General features: G+C 44.7%; 1 protein-coding gene across 1 annotated transcript in view; it reads right to left on the bottom strand.

Annotated features, from left to right (window-relative positions):
• Positions 1-413: 413 nt before the first annotated feature.
• The window catches only part of DUSP14 (dual specificity phosphatase 14), a 223,323-nt gene continuing 202,713 nt past the window's right edge, over positions 414-21,023 (bottom strand). The window contains exon 2 of the mRNA XM_069614670.1: positions 414-10,428. Within this exon, the coding sequence (XP_069470771.1) occupies positions 9,727-10,323 (597 nt within the window). The 5' untranslated portion in view covers positions 10,324-10,428 and the 3' untranslated portion in view covers positions 414-9,726. The remainder of the gene's footprint in view (positions 10,429-21,023) is intronic.

Below are 21,023 nucleotides of genomic sequence, written 5' to 3'. Positions count from 1 at the left end.
GGATTGTGAAGCCAGTACCAAATGAGGCGGCTACTTCTTATAAAAGCCTTATTTTACTTATGCAGAAAATATTTTTTTATTTCAAATAACTTTATATACCCTGTACATTTCCTGCTACTGAATGTCAGCCAAGTAGCAATACAAAGAACCGTTTTTTGGTATGCTTGAAAAACATGTGGTTGTCGTTGTTTTGAGGGGAGAAATGGTATAAACTTTATAACATATTGCATGTTTTCTGAGAGCACCGAAAAAATACCATCAAAGTTAACTAATAGAAAAGCAGTGAATATATGACACCTTATACGACCAACGATGTGGGATACTCTGTTAGCAGTAACTTAATTTTACTCCCAAGTAAGATTAACATGGATTTGATTGTAAATAGACAAAACACAAAAGCAGTCTAAAACAGATTTTGTACATGTGTTAATATTTTAATTGTCTTTTTGTTTGAAATCAGGCAAACATCTTTGAAACTCTGTGTGCTGGAGGAATAGGCAATATTAATATTGTATTTCTAATATTTCAGACATTTTTTTTTTTTATAAAAACAACTTAAAAGCACAACTGCCAGGGTGGTTCACACACAATCTAGAAAGGGTTCTTTTCTGTACACTAATACCCTGCTTATTCTCAAGGGGATTAACTGACATTGAACAAATATGGACGCCTGGATGGACTAATCAAGAACATTTGTGTTGTTTCGAGTTAATTAATTTTCAAAGGCAACATTTTGTTGTAACCAGAAGAAAATCTGCTTTTTTTTTGTCTGAAAAACCACCATATCTGATATAGGCCTGTCAAGCGCGTCAAACATGCCATCTTTGGGGAGTGGTTCGTCTTTGCCCGACAATCACTGTGAAAGTGGCACTGCCTTTAGATTAGGTAATTATTCTGTGCTTTTGTTTAGTATGGCTGCAACTAGAAAATAGTTTTTCCCCCAGTAATACTGTGCTTAAGTCACAGCAGCTGCCTTGGATGCTATATGGGGTGAAGAAGTTCTTGGGAATATTTCCTTTCCACTGCACACTAGTCTGCTGCCTTCCCATTTGTTTGTTGTATTCCTATCATTGATGTTATAAAGATTCACAGCCCTGTGGAGGGGATGTCAATTGGTGCGAATGGAAGATTCAGCGGCTGACTGTCAGGCGACAGCAGCACAATATGTCTAGAAGGATGCCATGGTTCCACCAGCTGCTGCTGGCATTCATGGCTCTTTTTCTCTCCCTAAAAAAAGAGATACCCTTTACAGTGGAATCAGTTTGCAGAAACCTGCAGATACCACACACTTGCCACAATGCCCATACTCAAGTTATTATTTAACAGGTCTCTTACATCCCCACAAAGTAAAGACTCTATCATTACTAATCCGGGATAGACTTAATTTCTGAGAAAACAAAATATTTATGTTGATGCTTTGCATTACCGTCTTATTTTTAGGAAAAGATTCTCAGCACAAGTCTACCATCCAGACCACTGTCTTAATTTTAGTATACTGGAAAAAACACGATTGTCACTCAACATTCTAAACTTGTACTCAACCCATGAAGGAATTCAAGAATAGGCAGACTGGTTTGCAAGCTTTTATATGTGATGTGATGTAAAAGAACTCCTTTTACATAAAAATGTTGTGGCTTCTTTATAACACGTGTATATTATACAGTCACAACATTTAACAAGCCTCTTCGAATGGATTGTGTCCTCCCACGTATTCCTCATCTCACAAGATCTCCATATCCCGCCTTAGCTGCTTTGCAAACTTTTTCCAGCAGGGGGAGCTGCACATCGATGCCTGTCGACTCGATGTCCCTCGAGGGTCTCCGTCTCGATGTCGACATCACTGGTATATAGCATGCGCAGCGACCGTTGGCTTTAGTTCTGTTTTTCCACGAGAGTGATCGCTTCGGAAGATTGGCGCACTTCGGTTCATTCGAGAAACCGAAGGAATTTTATGAAAAATACTGGCATCTTTGTTGGCATCATCGACTCCCATATCGGGGTTAAAAAAAATACAGACCCCCATCGGGTGTGTCTGTGGTGCTTAGGACCCTATCGAAAGGTATCGGAATGTGGATCCTGCCTATCAGTGACAATGAAAGCCCTGAAATAAGTAGAGGGAAAATAGCTGCAGGTAGGTCACATAAATCCCCTTTGACGACACAGTCGAAAAAGCAATCCTCTGACGAGTCGAGGGGCGACTTGCATCATCGGAAGAAAGCTAAAAGATCCTGATCTAGGAGTGGGTCTCACTTGTCATCGTCTTCATGACGTTAGAAGAAAAGGCGTCACAGATCGCTGTCTTTGTAGAGTTCCTTGCCTGAACAGGTTGCTTGCCCGACCAAATCGGTCTCACCAGCTGAATGGGAGAGATGGGGACTGAAAATGCTTCAGTTCTTCGAGAATGCAGCCTCGACCCCCTCTAAGAAGAGCAAGAGTCATCCCCATGTTGAGAAACCCAACAAAGACGAGGCAAAAGACAAAATCTGGGCACCCTCTGGCCCAGATGTCAAGGAAAAAACTCCCCAAATCTTCAGAGGCTGTCGAGGAAAAAACTCCTTTGAAAGGGAAAATGTTCGACTTCGATGCCAAAAGAGGCGACATTGTCAAAAAGATCTTCGACACCTCAGTTGTTGAAGCCCTTGACGGCGTTGAAGTCTTCAATGGGATTATCGATGTATGTGACAAAATCCTCGGAGATTCTTTTCTCCCACTACTAAGGAGAGACTTTAAGTTCCTTTCTTCAATTTATGAGGAACGTGAACCCTCTTCTGATGAATCGTGTCCTTTTGGATCGCAATATGAGACACAAGGTGTTCCAGAGGCTGTTATCAGAGGAGTTCAGGATAAAAGATCAACATGAGACTCTACAAACTGCAAGTGGGATAGATACTTCTCCGGAAATTCCATTTCGAAGGCCAGCTCCCTCCTACCATGCTGATGGGTCATACAGACAACTAATGTCTAGAGTCATTGAATATCTGGGATGGAGTAGACCTGCACCACATTTTGAGCAGGATGATCTACTTTAGATAAGGGACCCGAGGAGGACCCTATTCTTCCCTTTCATGTAGCCTTAGTCAATTCCAGCAGTAAATAAAAGAAATGAACAAGCAAATACAGAGCTTAAAGCAGTGACCCCTTTTACCTAAACATCCTGCTCCAGAAAGTCTGGTGGTGCAGGCCGTCACATCTAAACAGACTGCATACCCAAAAATCCCCCCAACGGATGACAAATGCTATGATGCAATGGCAAAAAAGGTCTTCTCAGCAAGGAGTATGGCCCTTAAGTCGGCAAATGCCACGTGTGCACTGGCTAAATTCACTTTCACCCTATGGGAATGTATATCGATGGCAGCTAAACATATACCTGAAGGGGAAGAAAGAGACGGATTCCTAAATATTGTTAAGAATGGAAAGGACGCAATGTGCGAAACCCTTCAGATTGGTCTCGGCTCTGCTGACAGTATCAGCAGAGCTATGGTGGCTAGCACTGTAATGCGCAGATTTGCCTTATTAAGAAAGTCTGGTTTTGCTACGGATGTGCAATCGAGACTTAACATGCCCTTTGATGGCACATATTTATTTGGCAGCAATGCTGACAAGAGCCTGGAGAAGCTGCAGTCCTCAAACGGAAGCAAAATCACTTGGTGCTGTATTCAGACAGCCACAAACTCACCCCACTGGAGCAGCAAGTCCTTTCGCAATTACTCCTCAGTTGGAAGAGGCAGTGGACTACCGAATCAAATAGGTCAGAGAAGATTCCCCCGTGGTGGATGGGGAAGAGGTGCTAAGACTGGCCAGGCAGCGACTGCTTTACACTCGGCCGCTGCATCAGCCGCCTCAAAACCTCTGAGGCCTTAGTCCACAAAACCCCTTTGGGAGGCAGACTCTCACAGCATCTGTAAGAATAGTGGGGTATTACTACAGATGCATGGGCAGTAGAAACGTTACCCCAGGGTTACTGCCTTCCCTTTCTGAAAAGGACTCCAGATCATTCACCGGGGAGCAACTCTTTCAAAGTTCCAAATCTGCTCCTTGTGCAGGAAATGTTGAGCCTGCTGGAGAAAAGTGCTATAGAACAAGTACCTGCAGCTGTAGCTAATCCCATATCCTTCAGGCCCTCCAGCTTCAGGACTGGATGGTATCATTGGACCTTCAGGATGCTTACTTTCATGTGCCAATGTATCACAAGCACAGAAAGTACCTGAGGTGAGCTGTTGGTGGTTCTTATCAGTTTTGAATTCTGCCATTTGGGCTGACCTACGTCCAAAGGTTTTCACCAAGTTGATGGCAGCGAGTCTCAGGAGAGGGGGGAGTTCACGTGTACCCCTACCTGGACGATTGACTGATCAGGGAACGTTCTCCCGAACATGTCCTGGAACATCTCTGCTCCACCTGTCGCTCCCTCCACAGACTGCGCTTCTCCCTCAACTTCAAGAAGTCCCACATGATACCATCTCAAAGGCTTCAATTTATCAGGGCAGTCCTGGATGCATCCTTGGGAAAAGCCTTGCCACCTAATGTGAGGGCTCAAGAAATTCTGCAGATGGTCACCAAAGTCCAAAATGCCCCGCGTCTTCCACCATTCGATTGTTTTTTTGGGGTTCCTAGTCCTCATCGCATCCTGCACTTTCCTGGTGCCAGAGGCTCAGCGGAGTATGAGATCTCTCCAGTGGGCACTCAGGACTCAATGGACCCAATTCTCTGGCAGCATGTCAGACCTTCTTCAGGTTCCCAGCAGTCACACCGGATCTTCTGTGATGGGTCTGCAAGGAAAACATTCTGAAGGGAAGAGCCCTTTTGGCAACCATGGCTAGAGAGTACAGTAGTTACAGACGCCTGACTTACGGGGTGGGGAGCACATGCCAACAATCTGACAATCAGCGGTCGTGGTCTCCATCGGAGTCCAAACTACACATCAACCTTTTGGAGCTGAGGGCAATCAGATTAGTGCGGAAGGCCTTTCTTCCCTCTATACAGGGAAAGAATGTCCTGATAATTACAGATAAAACAGTAGCCATTTACTACCTCAACAAGGGAGGTGTAGGATCACTACCACTGTGCAGAGAGGCAATGCAGTTCTGGTTCTGGGCAATTCAAGTAGGAATCTCCCTATCAGCAGTTCACCTAGCCGGACAGGAGAACACAGCAGAGGGCGCTCTGAGCAGGCAGAGCACAGTCTCCCAGGAGTGGGAACTAGCTCAGGAAGTCCTTCAAGAGATCTTCACTCTTTGGTGAACTCCTCAAGTGGATCTGTTCACAATCAGTATCAACCAGAAGTGCGAGCTGTACTGTTCCAGGGAATTTCCCCTAAGAGGAGCTCATGTATGAGTTTCCTCCAGGCCCCGTCATTCATCAAGTGGTCACGAGGTTGAGAAAGTTTTCAGAAAACAATGATCCTAATTGATCTGGATTGGGCCAGAAGGACGTGGTACACGTACGTTCTGGTCATGTCTATCTGCCCTCCAATACATCTTCCACAAAGAGAGGACCTTCTCTCGCGAGAGGCGGGTTGGGTTCTCCATCCAGAGGTCAAGATACTCTTCACGTATGGTTTCTGAGCTATAAGGATTGGGACCTTCTGGACGATGTAATGGCGTTTGCTTTCGGCCTGAAGGCCAGCAACAAAATCCTTGTATCACTGCCGTTGGAACAAGTTCTGCAGCTGGTGCAGGGATAAGAATGTGGACCCTTTTACATGCAGCACACCAATGGTTTTATCCTTCTTGTTACAACTGGCTACTCTGGGGCTCCAGGTTGTCACAAAGGGTATCTGTCATCGCTATCTATTTTTAAGCGCTCCCCTGAAGATGCATCTTTCTTCAAAATACCACCAGTAATGCAATTTCTGAAGAAACTGATCAATGCATTCCCTCCGATCCCATTTCAAGTCCCGGTTTGGGATCTCAACTTAGTTTCAAAATTTCTCATGTGTTCTCCATTCAAGCTCATTCATTCCTGCCCTGTAAGAGTACTAACATTGAAGACCATCCTTTTGGTTGCTCTTACATCAGCCTGTAGGGTGAGTGAACTTCAAGCCTTGTCTTGCAAGCCGCCCTACACAGTGGTCTTTTAGGATAGTGCGCCTTAAGGTTAAACCTACATTTTTACCAAAAATTGTCTGAGTTTCTTTTAACTCAAAAAATCATACTAATGTTTTATCCTCCACCTCATCCTGACAAGGAAGAGGAGAGATTGCACAGGCTTGCCCCAAGGCATGCCCTTAGTTTCTTTTTATCCAGGATGTCTAAGTTGAGCAAGGATGATAAACTTTTTGTTGGTTACATGGGCCATTAGTTGGGTATGGCGGTCACAAAACAAGCCAGTTGGATAATTTTAGGTGTTTCTGAATGCTACAGATTAGCGGGAAAAGATACTCCTGAGGGCCCTGGAGCTCATTCGACCATGGGCATGGGTACTTCCTCAGCTTTACAGAGAGGAGTCCTAATTCAGGATAATTTTGCGGCGGCCACATGGTCCTCCGCCCACACATCCACAAAGTACTATAGTCTGCACTATTCCTCGAGCCGGGAAGGTGGATTTGGGATGGTAGTGCTACATTCAGTACACACAAACCAATAAGGAACTCCTAAATTCAGACTCCCTCCTCCAAAAATGCAAACACTGCTTTGGGAGTCTATCATAAGATGAGGAATGCGTGGGAGGACACAAGCCATTAGAAGAATAATTTACTTACCGTGTTAACGTTCTTTCAATTGGATATTCTCCCACGTATTCCTAATCGCCCCTCCCATCCTACCCCGCAGTAGAATTTCCTTGTTATTGCAGTTTACGTTCTTTCAGGGTGAGTAACTGTCTTGCGCAAGGCACGTCTAGAGAAATGTGAAATGCGCACAAAAATGCAACTGAAGCCAACGGTCGCTGTGCGCGCTATATACCAGTGACATCGAGACGGACGCCCTTGAGGGACATCGAGTCGACAGGCATTGACGCACACCGCCCCCTGCTGGAAATATTTTCCAAAGCAGCTGAAGCTGGATATGGCAATATCATAAAATGAGGAATACGTGGGAGGAATATCCAATCGAAAGAACGTTACCACAGGTAAGTAACTTGTTCTTCTTGCTCAGTCATGGAAGGTTGTCGTATATTGTTGGTTTCTTTTAGAATGGCCAGATGTATAACGCTTTATTCTAATCATGTTCATGTAGTCTCATTGATAACAAAAGGGTGTCTTTTTAGTGAAATCCATCACTCTGCAATGGTCTAGTGCAAGACATACCATCCTGCTATCTACTTGTTTACAGCAAAGATAATATATTTTCTGGCCATACAGGTACCCTTCAAAAGTCGGAAGTGCAAGTCTTGAAATGTGAGTAGTTCAGCCCGCCACCACCAATAGGAATGGGCCTTCCGGAAGCTCCCGACATGTCATGCAATCCACCAACTTCGGTGTGCACTAGCAGGTTTCTGCTGCATTTTAACTGTCCAAGTTTCAACTCTTTTCTGGGGTACTCTAAAAGAACTATATAATCAGCAGGAATGGACAAAGTGCATTAGTTAAAATCTCTTTATATTTTTACACCTTTTTATCATAATTTAATTCATATCAGATTACGGACATGAAACGCACCCGTTTCAGGCGTATTTCTTTCACTGGTGTGTGGGAAAGGAAGGCCTTTGTCGGCATACTCCTACATTGGCCTCATTGCTTTCCTTGCCGCATAGGCAACTTGGTGTAGCCCGCATTTTCTCACTAGACCCTGTAGGCAGCTTTGGATGACACTCTGGAAACATAGTGGAGAGGTTAGCATGAGGCCCATCCCTAGGGAAGAGGGACAAGCAGATGGGCCATGCATGCCTTGACCTGAACGTGCTGACAAACAAGACAATGTGCCCCTCGAGTGAATTTTGCCATCTAATGAACGTTGGGCACAAGGTCTGCGATTTAGTGAGAAGCTGGTTTGGAACCCTAGTCTGGTTGCGCAGGCAATAATGCGCTATCTCGCATCTCCTTAGTAGTTCATGGCGATTCAGACAGTATCCCGTTGCTTTCTCAACAGTAATTACTTCGTGGTAATTTACTACGATGTAATTTGCTACAAAATGACTTACAAAAATATGGGTATTTATGTGTTAAGGGGTAAAAAGGAGGCGGGGAGGGTTTTGGGTAGGGGTAGTAATGAAAGGGAATGGGGGCCTTGTGGCACTCCCTCCCTCCCCCCTCCCAACCCCAAATAAAAATAAACATTTAAAGTAAAATGTCAAAGTAATTACTTTGTATTACAGTACCTCAAAGTAATTACTGTCGATGAAATGACATGGAACCGTTCATACTTCATTCTCATGTATTCCTTTGTTCTCCGCTGTCACTGCCAAACTGTGTGCCAATGGCAGTGTTGGTTTTTGCATGCTATTTTTAAACAAATCACCGGAGACTAAGGATTTCATATCACCAGAAGCCTTGTTAATACTTGAACCAACATTCACAAAAGATAGGGTATGGCCCCGAATCGTGGAAATAAACTGCTTAGCCACAATAACTTCCCTAGAGTAGCAATACAAACAGTTTAACATTAAATGTATCATGGGGGGAGTAGGAGATGTTGCTACCTGTTGCTTAAATATTTGAGGCTAACTGGTGATTTGATTCTTTCTGCTCTTATTGGATTTATTGAATTCAAGGCAGCAATATACAGTTCCTCAGTGGCACACCGTCATTTACAGTCCAGAAGAAAATGGGGTCCTGAAATTAGAAACCGCCCTGTGTCAAAACTGGTCATGTAAGAAAACAATCTTGAATTCAATATATATTTTGACAATTTCTTTAACATCAATTATGAAAGCACTGTGTAATCATGTCCTATTAGAATGATTTTGTTAATTACAGGCTAAAGTGATTTCGTGGCATGAACTAAGCAGACTTGAACCAGTGATTTTGACATGAAAGGTGGTGTCTCGGCTTCTGGCAGCTGTGTTTTTGAGCTCATTGGGCCTCATTCCGAGTATGGCGGTAAGGGATAGCGGCCACCGGTAACGAGACCGGTGGCGGTATTCCCTTACCGCCATACTCCGAGTTCCCTCTGCGCCCTCGCCCTTAACGCCTGCTTTGAGCAGGTGTTAAAGTCGAGGGCGCAAAGGGGCCTGCAAGCCAATAACGGTGACCGTAATGAACGGTCACCGTTATTTGCATCTTCCCCATTCCCATTGAGCCCTATGGGGGCTCATTTGGGAATGGGGAAGAGCCTTGGTGAATGGGGAATCACCGCCCCGCCAACCTTGGAATGGGGCGGTGATTCCGCCATCCACCAAGGCGCTGCCGGTCCGGGTACGGCGTCAACCAAGGCGTTAATAGCGCCATTGGTTAGCGCCGTACTCGGAATGAGGCCCATTGTCTGTAAAGGTTTGTCTTCATGCCATCCATACATGTTTGAAAAGGTCTTAAAACGTGGCAGTTTGGCCACTACATTGTAGCTATGTACTATTGAGTAGTTGGAAGTGGAGGGCGAGGGGGGGTTTATTCACACTTGAAACACTTTGTTTCTATGCTGGTGCTCTACATATTTTTCAAATTAATTTAATCTACATCTTATCTTTACATCAACTTAAATGTCACCACCCTTTGTACAGTTCTAGACTTTTTTTGGTCCGCCTTAACATGTTTAGTTAAATCCTTGGCTGTAGCTTTCCCGCAGAGATCATGACTGTATACCTCTTTTGAGAGGTCCCTGTTAGTAGTGCACTTTTAAAGACTGTGAAGCTTTGTTATATCCCCCAGTAAGGAAGCACACTTCTCCTTTCTTTCTCATATATGTCTGGCATGACTCCATATGGGGTGTGCACCATCTTTACAGTACTCTGCCCAAACAGCTTGCGCTCGTAATCGATCAGCTGCTTCCAGAAGCCCGCGTTGGGTCTGATGACTGGCCGCCTTGCCTTTACCCAGTTGTATGCCTGTAGTAGGGTCACTTTGTGGTATTTCATCAGATATGCAATGCAAAGAGAGGCCGATCTGCTCACCCCTGCTGCGCAGTGCACCAGAGTAGCGCCATGTTTCCGTGATATGCTGTGGATCTTATCGGCAATGCTGTCGAAGTATAAAGAAATCGGTGCATGCGGCATGTCCGCCAGTGGTGCCTTCACATACTCAAATTGAGGCCAGTTAAAGTTTGGGATCTCAATGGTGGCATTGATAATGCAGGTGATGCCCCGAGACAGGAGCAGGGTCCTATTCGAAGCCACGCTCCCCCTCCCGAGATAAAGGGAAGATGTGATCTCTGCAATGCCCCCAAGAGACCCATCAGAAACCAGGCGGGGAGTCAGGAAAGTTCGCTGAAGGTAGCTGTGGCTTCTTGAACTCATCGAACCGGTTGTTTCACACCTTCATTGTTGGGAGGGACACATTAAGAGGACTTTCTTCTGTGTTGTTTATTTTCTCTGATGTCTTTCTTGGCTTGCTCTCAAACCCTGCAAAATGTAAACGCATCATTACAATACAGATTATTTTAAATGGCCTAAACGATCTTCATTGGATTTGCATGCATCACCTAACATGGAACGCAGTCACACCCAATACCCCATCGGTGTTGGTAGATATATACCTGAGCGACGTTGCCCCAACACAGGCTGATGGCGGCCTACAGGGAGCGTTTACTGAATCAGAGCACCAGAACATGGTAGAGAGGTCCAACACTCATAAGAGCCCCAGAAATTACACTCAAGAAACCAACACATCACAAAATCCCAAAAGAAAAAGGAACAGCAGAAAAAGAAAACAAAAAACGTACCAGCCGCAAATTTAAATAAAAGAAAAAAGACTTCCAAATTCTTGAGTACCCTTCCGGGGGACGATGTAGTCAAGGATTTGGTTGTGGAAGTATCTTCACTGACAGCCATGTTCTACGACTTACCGAAGTGGACACTGTTGTACAACTATCCTCAACATGATTAACAAGTATTGGGAGGGGTCTGTCCTTGGGACGAGGAAGATGTCAGCTGGGCTATTGGTGGGGCGAGGTAATCTGTGGATCCGGTCCTGATGGCATTCAGCCATTGCTTTTTAAGCAGGAGCCAAAATTATGGGTCGGCCCTCTACTGAACCTCTTTAGGACCATCTACAGGGAGGGCAAAATCCCCACCACTTGGAAGCAATCCATTATTATTCCAATTTTCAAACAGGGCAATGCGTCCGATCCTAAGAACTACATGCCCATCGACTTGCTTGATGCCTCCAGTAAAATCCTCACCTCCCTTCTCCTAAGAGACCTCTCCTGCCATGTTGAGGAACTTAACCTCTTGTCTAAATATCAGATGGGCTTCTGCTCGTGAAAAGGGACTTCTCTTAAGGGTCCAATTATTTCCCATCTCTCTAGGGCTGTAAAAATGGGGCGATAGGTACTGTCTATATGGCTTCCATAGACCTGTCCTGCGCCTTTGATACAGTCAGCAGAGAAATCCTTTGGAGTAAACTCAAAGAATGGAAGGTCCCGTTAAAAAAACAAACAAAATCTAATTCTGGCACTGCTACAAAGAGACTCTTCATTGAGGGTCAGGTTGACGAGGGACGGGGCTATCTCCACCCCTGTTTCTATCTTTGTGGGATTGAGACTGGGATGCTTGGTGACCCGACCCTTTTTAACCTGTATGTTTCAGATATCGCAGCTCTATGGAAGGCGGGAACCACCAATCCGGTAAAGATGGGCTGTTTAGTATTAAACTGGCTCGCTTTTGCCGATATCACCTTATTTGATAAAACCCCAATTGGCCTCTTTTGGAAACTGAGCCTCTTTTTTTCAATATGCAGTCCAAAATAATTTGCAAATCAATGGGTCGTCATTTTTTCTACTAAGATACGTTCCAAGACTTGTATTTGGAGGGTAGGTGGCCAGTTTCTGGAAAGGGTGGGATCAATGCGATACTTGGGATTCAACCTTGTAACCAGCTACTCCAGGTGGGAATGGATTACCCTATTTAGGGAGGGGTTTCCGGCTACACTGGCAATAATTAAGCGGATCTATTCTCAACACTGTCGTTATTCTTTGCTTCTTTTGATCAGGTTCTATTTGCAAAATATTGAACCAAACATTTTATATGGCTTGGGCATAGTGTCGTTCGACTTGGGGGGGTGGGCACTAAACATCCTTCAGGGGCTCCTTTGAGAGCGAACTTTGGGCTTGAATCAATCTGTTCCCAATGATGTGGTTAGACACAAGCTGAGTCTAGTGACCCTCACAGCCAGAGCCCTATGGAATAAGCTAGCCGAGTATGCTAAGATGCTGAACCCACCAAACTACTCTATCAAGACCTGTGCAAGCCATCTCAATCTGCCATGGCCTCTCCCTTGCTAAATTCAAGCGTACTATGTGCAGTATATACTCCATTGTATTAGGTCCTCCCCGGCCGAGCTGAAGTAATTTCCGGGGTTGTAAAGAGCAAATTCTATATTGCTGATTGGGCAGAAACGTCTGATTTAATGGGCAACTTTTCACTCTACAGGGAGTACGCAGGGTTTAGAAGAGGCGAGGCAAGAACCTGATGATTTATCACTCTTCCCCAGTCCAAAAATTCGGACTATTTACCTTCACTTCCGCCTGAACTAACTTGCAACTCTGGAAAGGAGATTCAAGTGGGACAAAACACTGACAAGTAATATCTTCAGATTTTGTGACTCCGCCACAGTGGAAACTTTGAAACATATCACTATGGACTGCCATGGCTTTGTTGAGACGCGTCTGCACTACTTGGGTGAGACGTTGTTGCGTGAGATGCATTGGGTCAGGTTAATGTGGGGAAACTTGGTCAAATTGATTTTAATGATAATGATCATTGGTAAAATCGATCCTGGCATTGTATGCTTTCTTATGTGTTCTTGAGGCTAACTGAACGAGTTCCTGGGTTTTTTTGGGGGAAGAAGCCACATTTTTAGCATAATGCGGGATGTAGCTATGTGTTTTTTCTTTGTTTTTACTGTGATGAAATTATGATGAAATGTTACATAACTTTTTATGATCGTATTGTTCTAACTGATTTTATTGTATTTTCTATTTGTGATCAGGTTACTTTTGTAGGCCAAACACAATGAAGAAAAAAATGGCCTAAACTTTGTCTATTTTGCACCTAGATTAATTTGATTAACCTGGAACAGATTCCTACTCTGAAAAGCATTTGCTCTAAAGATCAGCCTCAAGTGCCAAGTGTGCCTCCAAACTGCATGAGCTAACGTTTTAGGTCTAGCCAGAAGTGGTGTTGGTTCCCTCAAGCAGTGCAATGGTATGGTCATAAGATGGGGACTCACTAGAAGTCCTGACGGATATTTCACAGACAGAGCACTTCACCAGTAGCAAACACTGCAAGGTACTGTGGCTAACTTAAAAAAGAAACCCGGGCACCCGATCTGTGAAAGTGGTAGAATGTAATTACAATTCCATGCCAGTGACAACAGCTGGCTTCAAAATAAGTTATGGCGCAAGAAAAATATGCCAGGAAGCAATGCACAAGCGCCACGCGTTCCGTCCAATACAGGACTTTGTTAGGCAATAACACTACAAACTGGAAGCTCCTTGATTTCAACAAACGATGCAGCCTCCCTTCCTGTCATTCTAACTCACGTGTCCAAGCTAACGTGCTTTACAAAGACTATTAACTAATTTCACCGCCATTACTGAATGGATTTCAAGCCTCATATTCTATTGAGTAAAAAAATGGCTTCAGATCCACCGTTCCATTTAAGAAATGGGTTTCTCACGTGATAATGAATTTGAAGTGTTTCTGCGTTATAACACGTTTCTAAAACATTTATCGACCTGAAGTGCAAATTCAAAAAGTTACAAGCTATAGATAATAAAATATTTGTGACTAATTCATAGACAGAAAAGTGCAATGTGCTAGCAGCGAGTCAATGTAATGACATATGATATGATAGTATAGTTTATTTATATAGCACCTATACACAATGTGTTTCAAAGCAAGGGAGGGAAAAAGGGAAAATACAATGACAGTCTTACAGGCCATGAACAGTAAGGATGTGAAATTAACTATCGTACTTGGCCTGACGACATTTCAGATAGTGCAAGAGCTAAGACATACGAAAGGAAAGGAAAGGAGGGGGAGGGTGGGAAGGAAATGGAAACAGGCAGGTGACTACCGTATTAGACCTGACGACATTTCTGGTAGAGCTGGAGAAAACAAAAGTTGAAGGAGAGGGGTGCAGAAAGGGAGGGGAGGAACAAACCAAGTGACTATCGTACTTGGCCTGACGACACTTCAGATAGTGCAAGAGCTAAGACCTACGAAAGGAAAGAAAAGGAGGGGGAGGGTGGGAAGGAAATGGAAACAGAAAGGTGACTACCGTATTCGACCTGACGACATTTCTGGTAGAGCTGGAGAAAACAAATGTTGAGAGAGAGGGGTGCAGAAAGGGAGGGGAGGAACAAACCAAGTGACTATCGTACTGGGCCTGATGACATTTCAGATAGTGCTAGAGGGAGGAAAGGGGCGGGAACAAGTAAGGGGAGGGAGAAGGAGACAGACAAGGTAGCTATCATAGTAGGTCCAGGGACAACTCTGATAGAGTAAGTGCATAGAAGAAAGTAAGGGGAGTAGATGGGAAAAGGGAGAGGAGGAGAGAACAGAGTAAGCCGTGAAAAAGAGTGGAGAAGCAAGAGGGTAGAGCAAATACATTTGCAGAAGTCAGTAGTAACACACAATGTTGCAAGCCTGGATACAAGATGATGGGAATAGCATGATTCAGGGGCACCATGAGAAAGGGTGACGCACCGTGAATCAACGAAGTCCATGAAAGTCAAATCCAGCATTGGACACAAGACTATGATGGTGAAACCAGATGTATCAGGACAGACTCCTGCACAAGTAGGCTGGAGGGGGGAGCAGGGCAGAAGAATCAAGCAAAACAGGCAACACCTGTGTGCGAGAAGGGTTGGGGGGGTCACTAGGGACCATCACGGGTGGATCAGAGGGGTGGGGATGGCCTGTGGGGGACAGAGGGAGTAAACGCATGTTGGTGCATGCTTACCTGCTATCTGAGCAGGGGTTCGGGCCCTGGATCCTCCTGGTCCAAACAGGAATTGCCCGTTTCTTTGACCTCCCTTCGCTTGGGATGCCTGGGCGAGAGACACCCTTGATCTAACAGTTAAGAGCAGGAAAGAAGAGGCAGGGCTAAGAAGGTGGGCGGGGTTAGGCCAGGTGACCAAGATCCACTTGCATCTGCACCTCATCTGCAAAGGAAAAGAGGCTGGAGGGCTCCTTAAGTAGGGAAAAAGAGCGGCAACCAGGAAGGCACCAGGCGGGCAGGGCTCAGGCCAGGTGACCAAGATCCACTTGCACCTGCTCCCTATCTGCAAAGTGTGGGGGATTTCAATCAGGCACACACCCAAGTCTCGCCTAGCATGTAGTGCGCAATAAAAACCTTATTTAATAAGTTCAATATTCTGAATGATATACCACTCATATCACACTCGTCTCAAAATACCCCCTTTGTCACACTGAACCAGGAATCAGGCTAGTTTGTAAAGGTAAATATTTATCTTATTTATTTAATATTCAAATCACACATGATATATATATATATATATATATATATATATATATATATAGAGAGAGAGATATAGATATAGATATATAGGACAGCAATCACCTAACGGTGACAATACAATTCGGAATATAAGTCAAACAATTGAATTCACTTATAATGATGCAGCATAGAAAACACAGGAAAAAGAACAGTTTTATTTTGTGCACAGATAGTGTTTAGGTTAATATTTCCCCCTGCAAAGTACTGAAGTACAAATGAGCAATCCTACACCAATGTGAGTAATCTGCAGGTATTCAGGAATGAAAGAAAATGTCTAGGGTTATAGGCAATCTTCCCTCCCCAAACAAGAGAGAGAACCGTTTTTGGAAATTGACTTTTTTAAAAGGTGAAAAATGGCTTTGTGAAATACTGCAAAATGGTCAAAAATGCTTAAATGGAGAAAAATACTAAAGAAAGCAACTGTAAAGAAGTCCTAACACACATGAGCTATAATATAAACAACAATACACACTTCAGATCAGGATGGGATGGAAGAAGCACTTTGAAATGGGCAAAAGGCACATGTAACTTGGGCTAAAATTGCAAATTCGCGGCAAACTTGTACTATGCAATATTGGAGAAAAACAGGTCAAATACACTGTTCCGTGATGTGGGTGTAGCTAAGTGTCCTGGGTATCGGTGAGAGTTGACATTTCGTTTCTATCTTTAAAACAGAAGAAGTTATAGAGGTTTTAGTGAGAAGCGTTTTTTTAAATAGGCGCGAAAATGAAAACAGGAATTCGGTCTCAAAAATGACGGATGGTTTTTCTTATACTATATTAAGGACTATGAAAAATAGGATGCAAGACATGAAACCTAACAGCTACGTGGCCAGCGCAACAAGTCTGTGGCGGATTCTCAATTTCTGGGATTTATTTTAGTTATTCAAAATCACTTAGGAGTTATGGTTTTGTAACACAGAGGAGAAAATCAGCGCAAGAAGGATTCTAACAATACTAGGGTTCTGAATTTAAAGATGGGATGGGTTGAGATTGGGACAATACAATGCAGATATACTATGGGTCAATGTTCTTCCTATTATACTTACAGTCCTTTGAAATTTAATTTGACGGTCGGCTCTGGTCAATTAATCGGGTCAGGTCTACCGGCAGCAAGGCACCTCTGGAGGGATTTGGATCAGCGGTGCGGTTCTGGTCAATTTTGGACTGCGCCTCAGGCTGGATTAGGATGGGCCCTTCTGGTTACTGGACACATCAGATGACAGGATGCAAGTTTCGTTGGGCAAGTCTTCATGGTAGCAAGCCAAGCTGAATCAGAATTATTCTTTTAAGTTCTGGAGGTTTGCAATTGGGTCAAGCTAGCAATAGTTAAGCAATGCTAAGTCTGGATTCTGCAGAGAAATCTGGATCTTCAAAGAATTCTGGAGTCCGCTATAAGATGAAGAGTTCTGGAATAAGGTGCTGTGCGGACATCTGGATGGGTTCTGGAAGCAGTGTGTGGTATGTGTAGTGAAACTCCTATATTTATACACTACAAAGTTCATGGCATGGTCAGAACTTCAAATACACACCCCCATGTGTCACGACCCTCGCCCAAAACCCCCTCTGGCAAACCCATTGGCCAGGTGGAGTCAGGACTCGAGCCTCTAGAGCCTGGCATCCTCTTCAAAAGCCCTCATGGGGCCAGTCCTGGCGCCTATGGCGCCAGGCTCATACACCATGAAAAGCAATGTGCTTGGGAACTACTTTATTGTATTGTCAGCCAACATGGAGGCATCCACATAGCTTGGTTCCTAAGAACCAAGCTATGCGGTCTAGTGTTTTGGGTGTGGTAGCCTAGGGACTACTTTACCTGGACTATTTTGTTGGGGCTATTTAAACCACACCCGAGCAAGACAACACGCTTTGCGTTACTTTGCAGCTTGCAACGTGACGCTCACCGTGTCCAGATATTCCCTCGGAGAAGCAGAACCTGCAAGGAGACAAAAGGAACATTAGCAACAGCATCTTACTTGCAGTCTTCATCTTTAAACACTCGCAGCTACTGAGAACAGCTTCCTCGAATCTTTACGCCTCCCAGACAGAACGACCTGAAAGAGGAAGATAGAGGCAACATTAAAGAAAGCAGTAGCGACATTTTCAAATTACAAACTGCTCGAAAGGCTTACCTGGCTGGTCGCCTCTCGGTTGGCACCACTCCGGACATTCCACTCGCGCTGAAGACCACCACGACCTACAAAGGAGGAAAACAGAGGTTAGCAAAGACAAGACTTCGCAGCGCTGCGCATAGCGCTTACTTACCGCATCATAGCGCTCTTAACACGCCATCATTTACCAGCGGGGCCCAACCAAGCCAGTTCGCCGCGCTGAAGCTCTGCATACCTAAGGGAGAAAAAAGAGACATTTTAAACAAAGAAAGGCATGCAGGATAGCAACAAAACTAAAGAACAGCAATAAGACCTACCTGAACAATATCAAACGGGCCAGCGTCATTCAAGTAACTGGACCGCATTCACCCATGAAAGACAACGCGCCCATGCAAAGAAGGCAGGACGGAGAGCACGCCTAATTCTACCACAAGGCAGAACCTTCCCGCAGACCACATCAGGGCAAAGCTGAGAAGCATACCTGCGAGTAACCCGGCTGGGTGGTGTCCCTGTGGATACCAAGTAAGCGTAACACCATGTCTGTGAGTGGCTACAGGCATGTGCTTTGTCCTGGTTGACGGTCTGAACAGAGCTGTAATTTTCATGATAGGATTTAGAACTCCCACCTTGATTTTTACCAAAACATAACTTTTGCACAACATACCCTAATAAAATTGGACACATATTTTATATTCGATTGTCTACATTCACATTCACTCCCCATCTTTGTGCGAGCTGTCTTGGTTATTCTACAGATTTATATCAATTTTAACTATAACTGTTTGGATTAATCATTTCTAATTCGGTACATCTATGGGCGCTGATCAGTGGATCATGTACATACAATTTTAGGTTTGCAACCTTGATCGTTCTGCTACAATAAGACATTTTTCATAACCCTGGTTCCAGAAATGGCACAAGTTTCATCAATGTCTTCAAATCACAAGGCTGATGTTAGTTAAATGTCTACCAATGTTCAGATTTGTTCCTCTTTAGGTTGCTCAGTTAAAGAGTTATAAACTTTAATCAATCATAAGGATTTAACATCAAAGTTCTCCTGGGTAACCTCCCCTTTTCAGGTAGCAGCTGTCCAGTCTTTTGATCAGGGGGGGGTGTGTTGCTGCCCCTCCCAGCAGAGGGCAGTGCTCAGCCTGTCCTTTGTTTTTTGGCTCAGCCCCAGACAAAAGTCTACTGAGGTCCCATTGTACTGCTTGTTGTCATTATGCGGGAACCATTAACATCACTTAAGCCTTCCTTTAGCAATAGAGTGTCAAGCTGAGATGTCAACTTTCCCAGGCCAGGCACTGTCGGATCAGAATTAACTAGTTGATTAACTCCAGACTGGGTTCCTGTAAAATTCACCTACCATCTTTTATTTAAAAGATATAAAATGAACAGAATTTATAATGGATTTTGACATTTTAAAGGAATTAAGCCCTTCACAGAAAAATGCTTTAACAAGCGGATTTTTCACTTCCTCAGGAACAGAAAACACTTTTAAACTGCGTTTGACAGCCAATTTCCTTAGGCAGCTTGTCAGGCAGTGATGCCTGGATTCCTCTGACTGCCTGGAAAATCCACAATTTCAGCACACTTTCCTTTCCATAATTATCTGGGAAATGGACTGAATTTTTAGGGCATTTTCGGATTTTGCTCTTCTGTGGCCTTGTTTCAGGTAACAGATGACAGCAGTGATTCCTGTTTTTACACCAACTTTGCCTGTGTGCGTGTTAGGGTGTGCAGCTCTTTTGTGGTTTATGTACCATGCGCAATTTTGCAGATTTAGTGCACACGGGGGTTATCGCCTCCATTTTTGCCAGTTTTCTTTCCCCATTTGCAAAGGGGGCAGTGTGGCGCATTGGCGTGGATACAAATATTCCACAAAAGGTACACAGCCTGGAGGGCTCCTTAAGTAGGGAAAAAGAGCGACAACAAGGAAGGCACCAGGTGGGTGGGACTTGCTAAGTGGGGAAAAAGAGCGGCAACCAGGAAGGCACCAGGTGGGCGGGGCTTAGGCCAGGTGACCAAGATCCACTTGCACCTGCTCCCCATCTGCAAAGGAAAAGAGGCTGGAGGGCTCCTTAAGTAGTGGGGGAAAAAGAGCGGCAACCAGGAAGGCGAGGTTTGCTAAGTGGGGAAAAGTAGCAGCAACCAAGAAGGCACCAGGTGGGCGGGGCTTAGGCTAGTTGACCAAGATCCACTTGGACCTGCTCTCCATCTGCAACGGAAAAGAGGCTGGAGGGCCCCTTAAGTAGGGAAAAAGAGCTGCAACCAGGAAGGCACCAGGTGGGCGGGGCTTGCTGAGTGGGGAAAAAGAGCAGCAACCAGGAAGGCACCAGATCGGCAGTGATTAGACCAGGTGACCAAGATCCACTTGCACCTGCTCCCCACCTGCATATACATATTAAAGTGCAATGTTGCAAAAGCAAACATGAGAATAAAACATGTTTTTACCCATACATTCAGCCCAAGTGGGCACAACAAAAACGTATGATTCCATTCTCAGAAATTCACAAAAATACAACACCATATACATATTAAAGCACAATGCAAAATCGGACCCACTCTGCCATCCCTCGCTCCTGGTTTTACCACTCTCTCCTCTCATCTGCTCGCACTGTCAGTCTCCTTCTCCATCATTTGACCGATGAAGCATGTGTCAGTTGCTACTTTCCCCTCTCCCCCACCTTTTGACTCTCCCTCTACTCTAGCTAACCTCCATTTAGCTATCTCTAACGCCCTTGACATCTGTGCCCCCGTCACGAGGATCTGCATGAAGCCTGCTACCAAATGCAACTCTTGGTAGGCCTCTGACCTAGCAGTTTGAAACGCAAGTGCAAAGCTGCATAGAGGAAGTGGCAGGCATCTAGCTCATCCTCTGACAAACTGGCCTGCCGCCTGCTCCAAAGGCAATGTCGTCTCGCCACCTGCTCCAAGAAAAGGGCTCATGTCCAAACCTACATTTCTAGAACCACTAATAAAATGGCTGAACTCTTAAATCTGCAAGGAACTTGATAATCCTACTGTAGCCTCCTTCTCCCTCCCAGGCCCTCTGCTCTGCACTGGCCACCCATTTCTCCACTAAAACTCAGGACATCCTGACCTTCCTATCATCAGCACCATTCCCCCACTTCTCCTGCTTCCCTTGATCCCCCTCTTGCCCCCTTACTTTCCTCCTCCTCTCCCATAGCACCAGATGAGGTCTCTAGAGTTGTCTGCTCTATGAAAGTCTCCTCTAAACAGGTGCTCCCCTTCTCCTCAAGAACCATCAAAGACAACATTGCCTCTCTTGCCCCAGCCTTGACTGACCTATGCAACCAGTCATTTGCCACTGGCTCCTTCCCACAACCCCTTAAGAACTCTCTT

Source organism: Ambystoma mexicanum, chromosome 9 (genome assembly GCF_040938575.1).
Source record: "Ambystoma mexicanum isolate Mex_15411 chromosome 9, UKY_AmexF1_1, whole genome shotgun sequence".
Classification (NCBI taxonomy): Eukaryota; Metazoa; Chordata; class Amphibia; order Caudata; family Ambystomatidae; genus Ambystoma; species Ambystoma mexicanum.
This window is presented reverse-complemented; position numbering and strand designations above follow the sequence as displayed.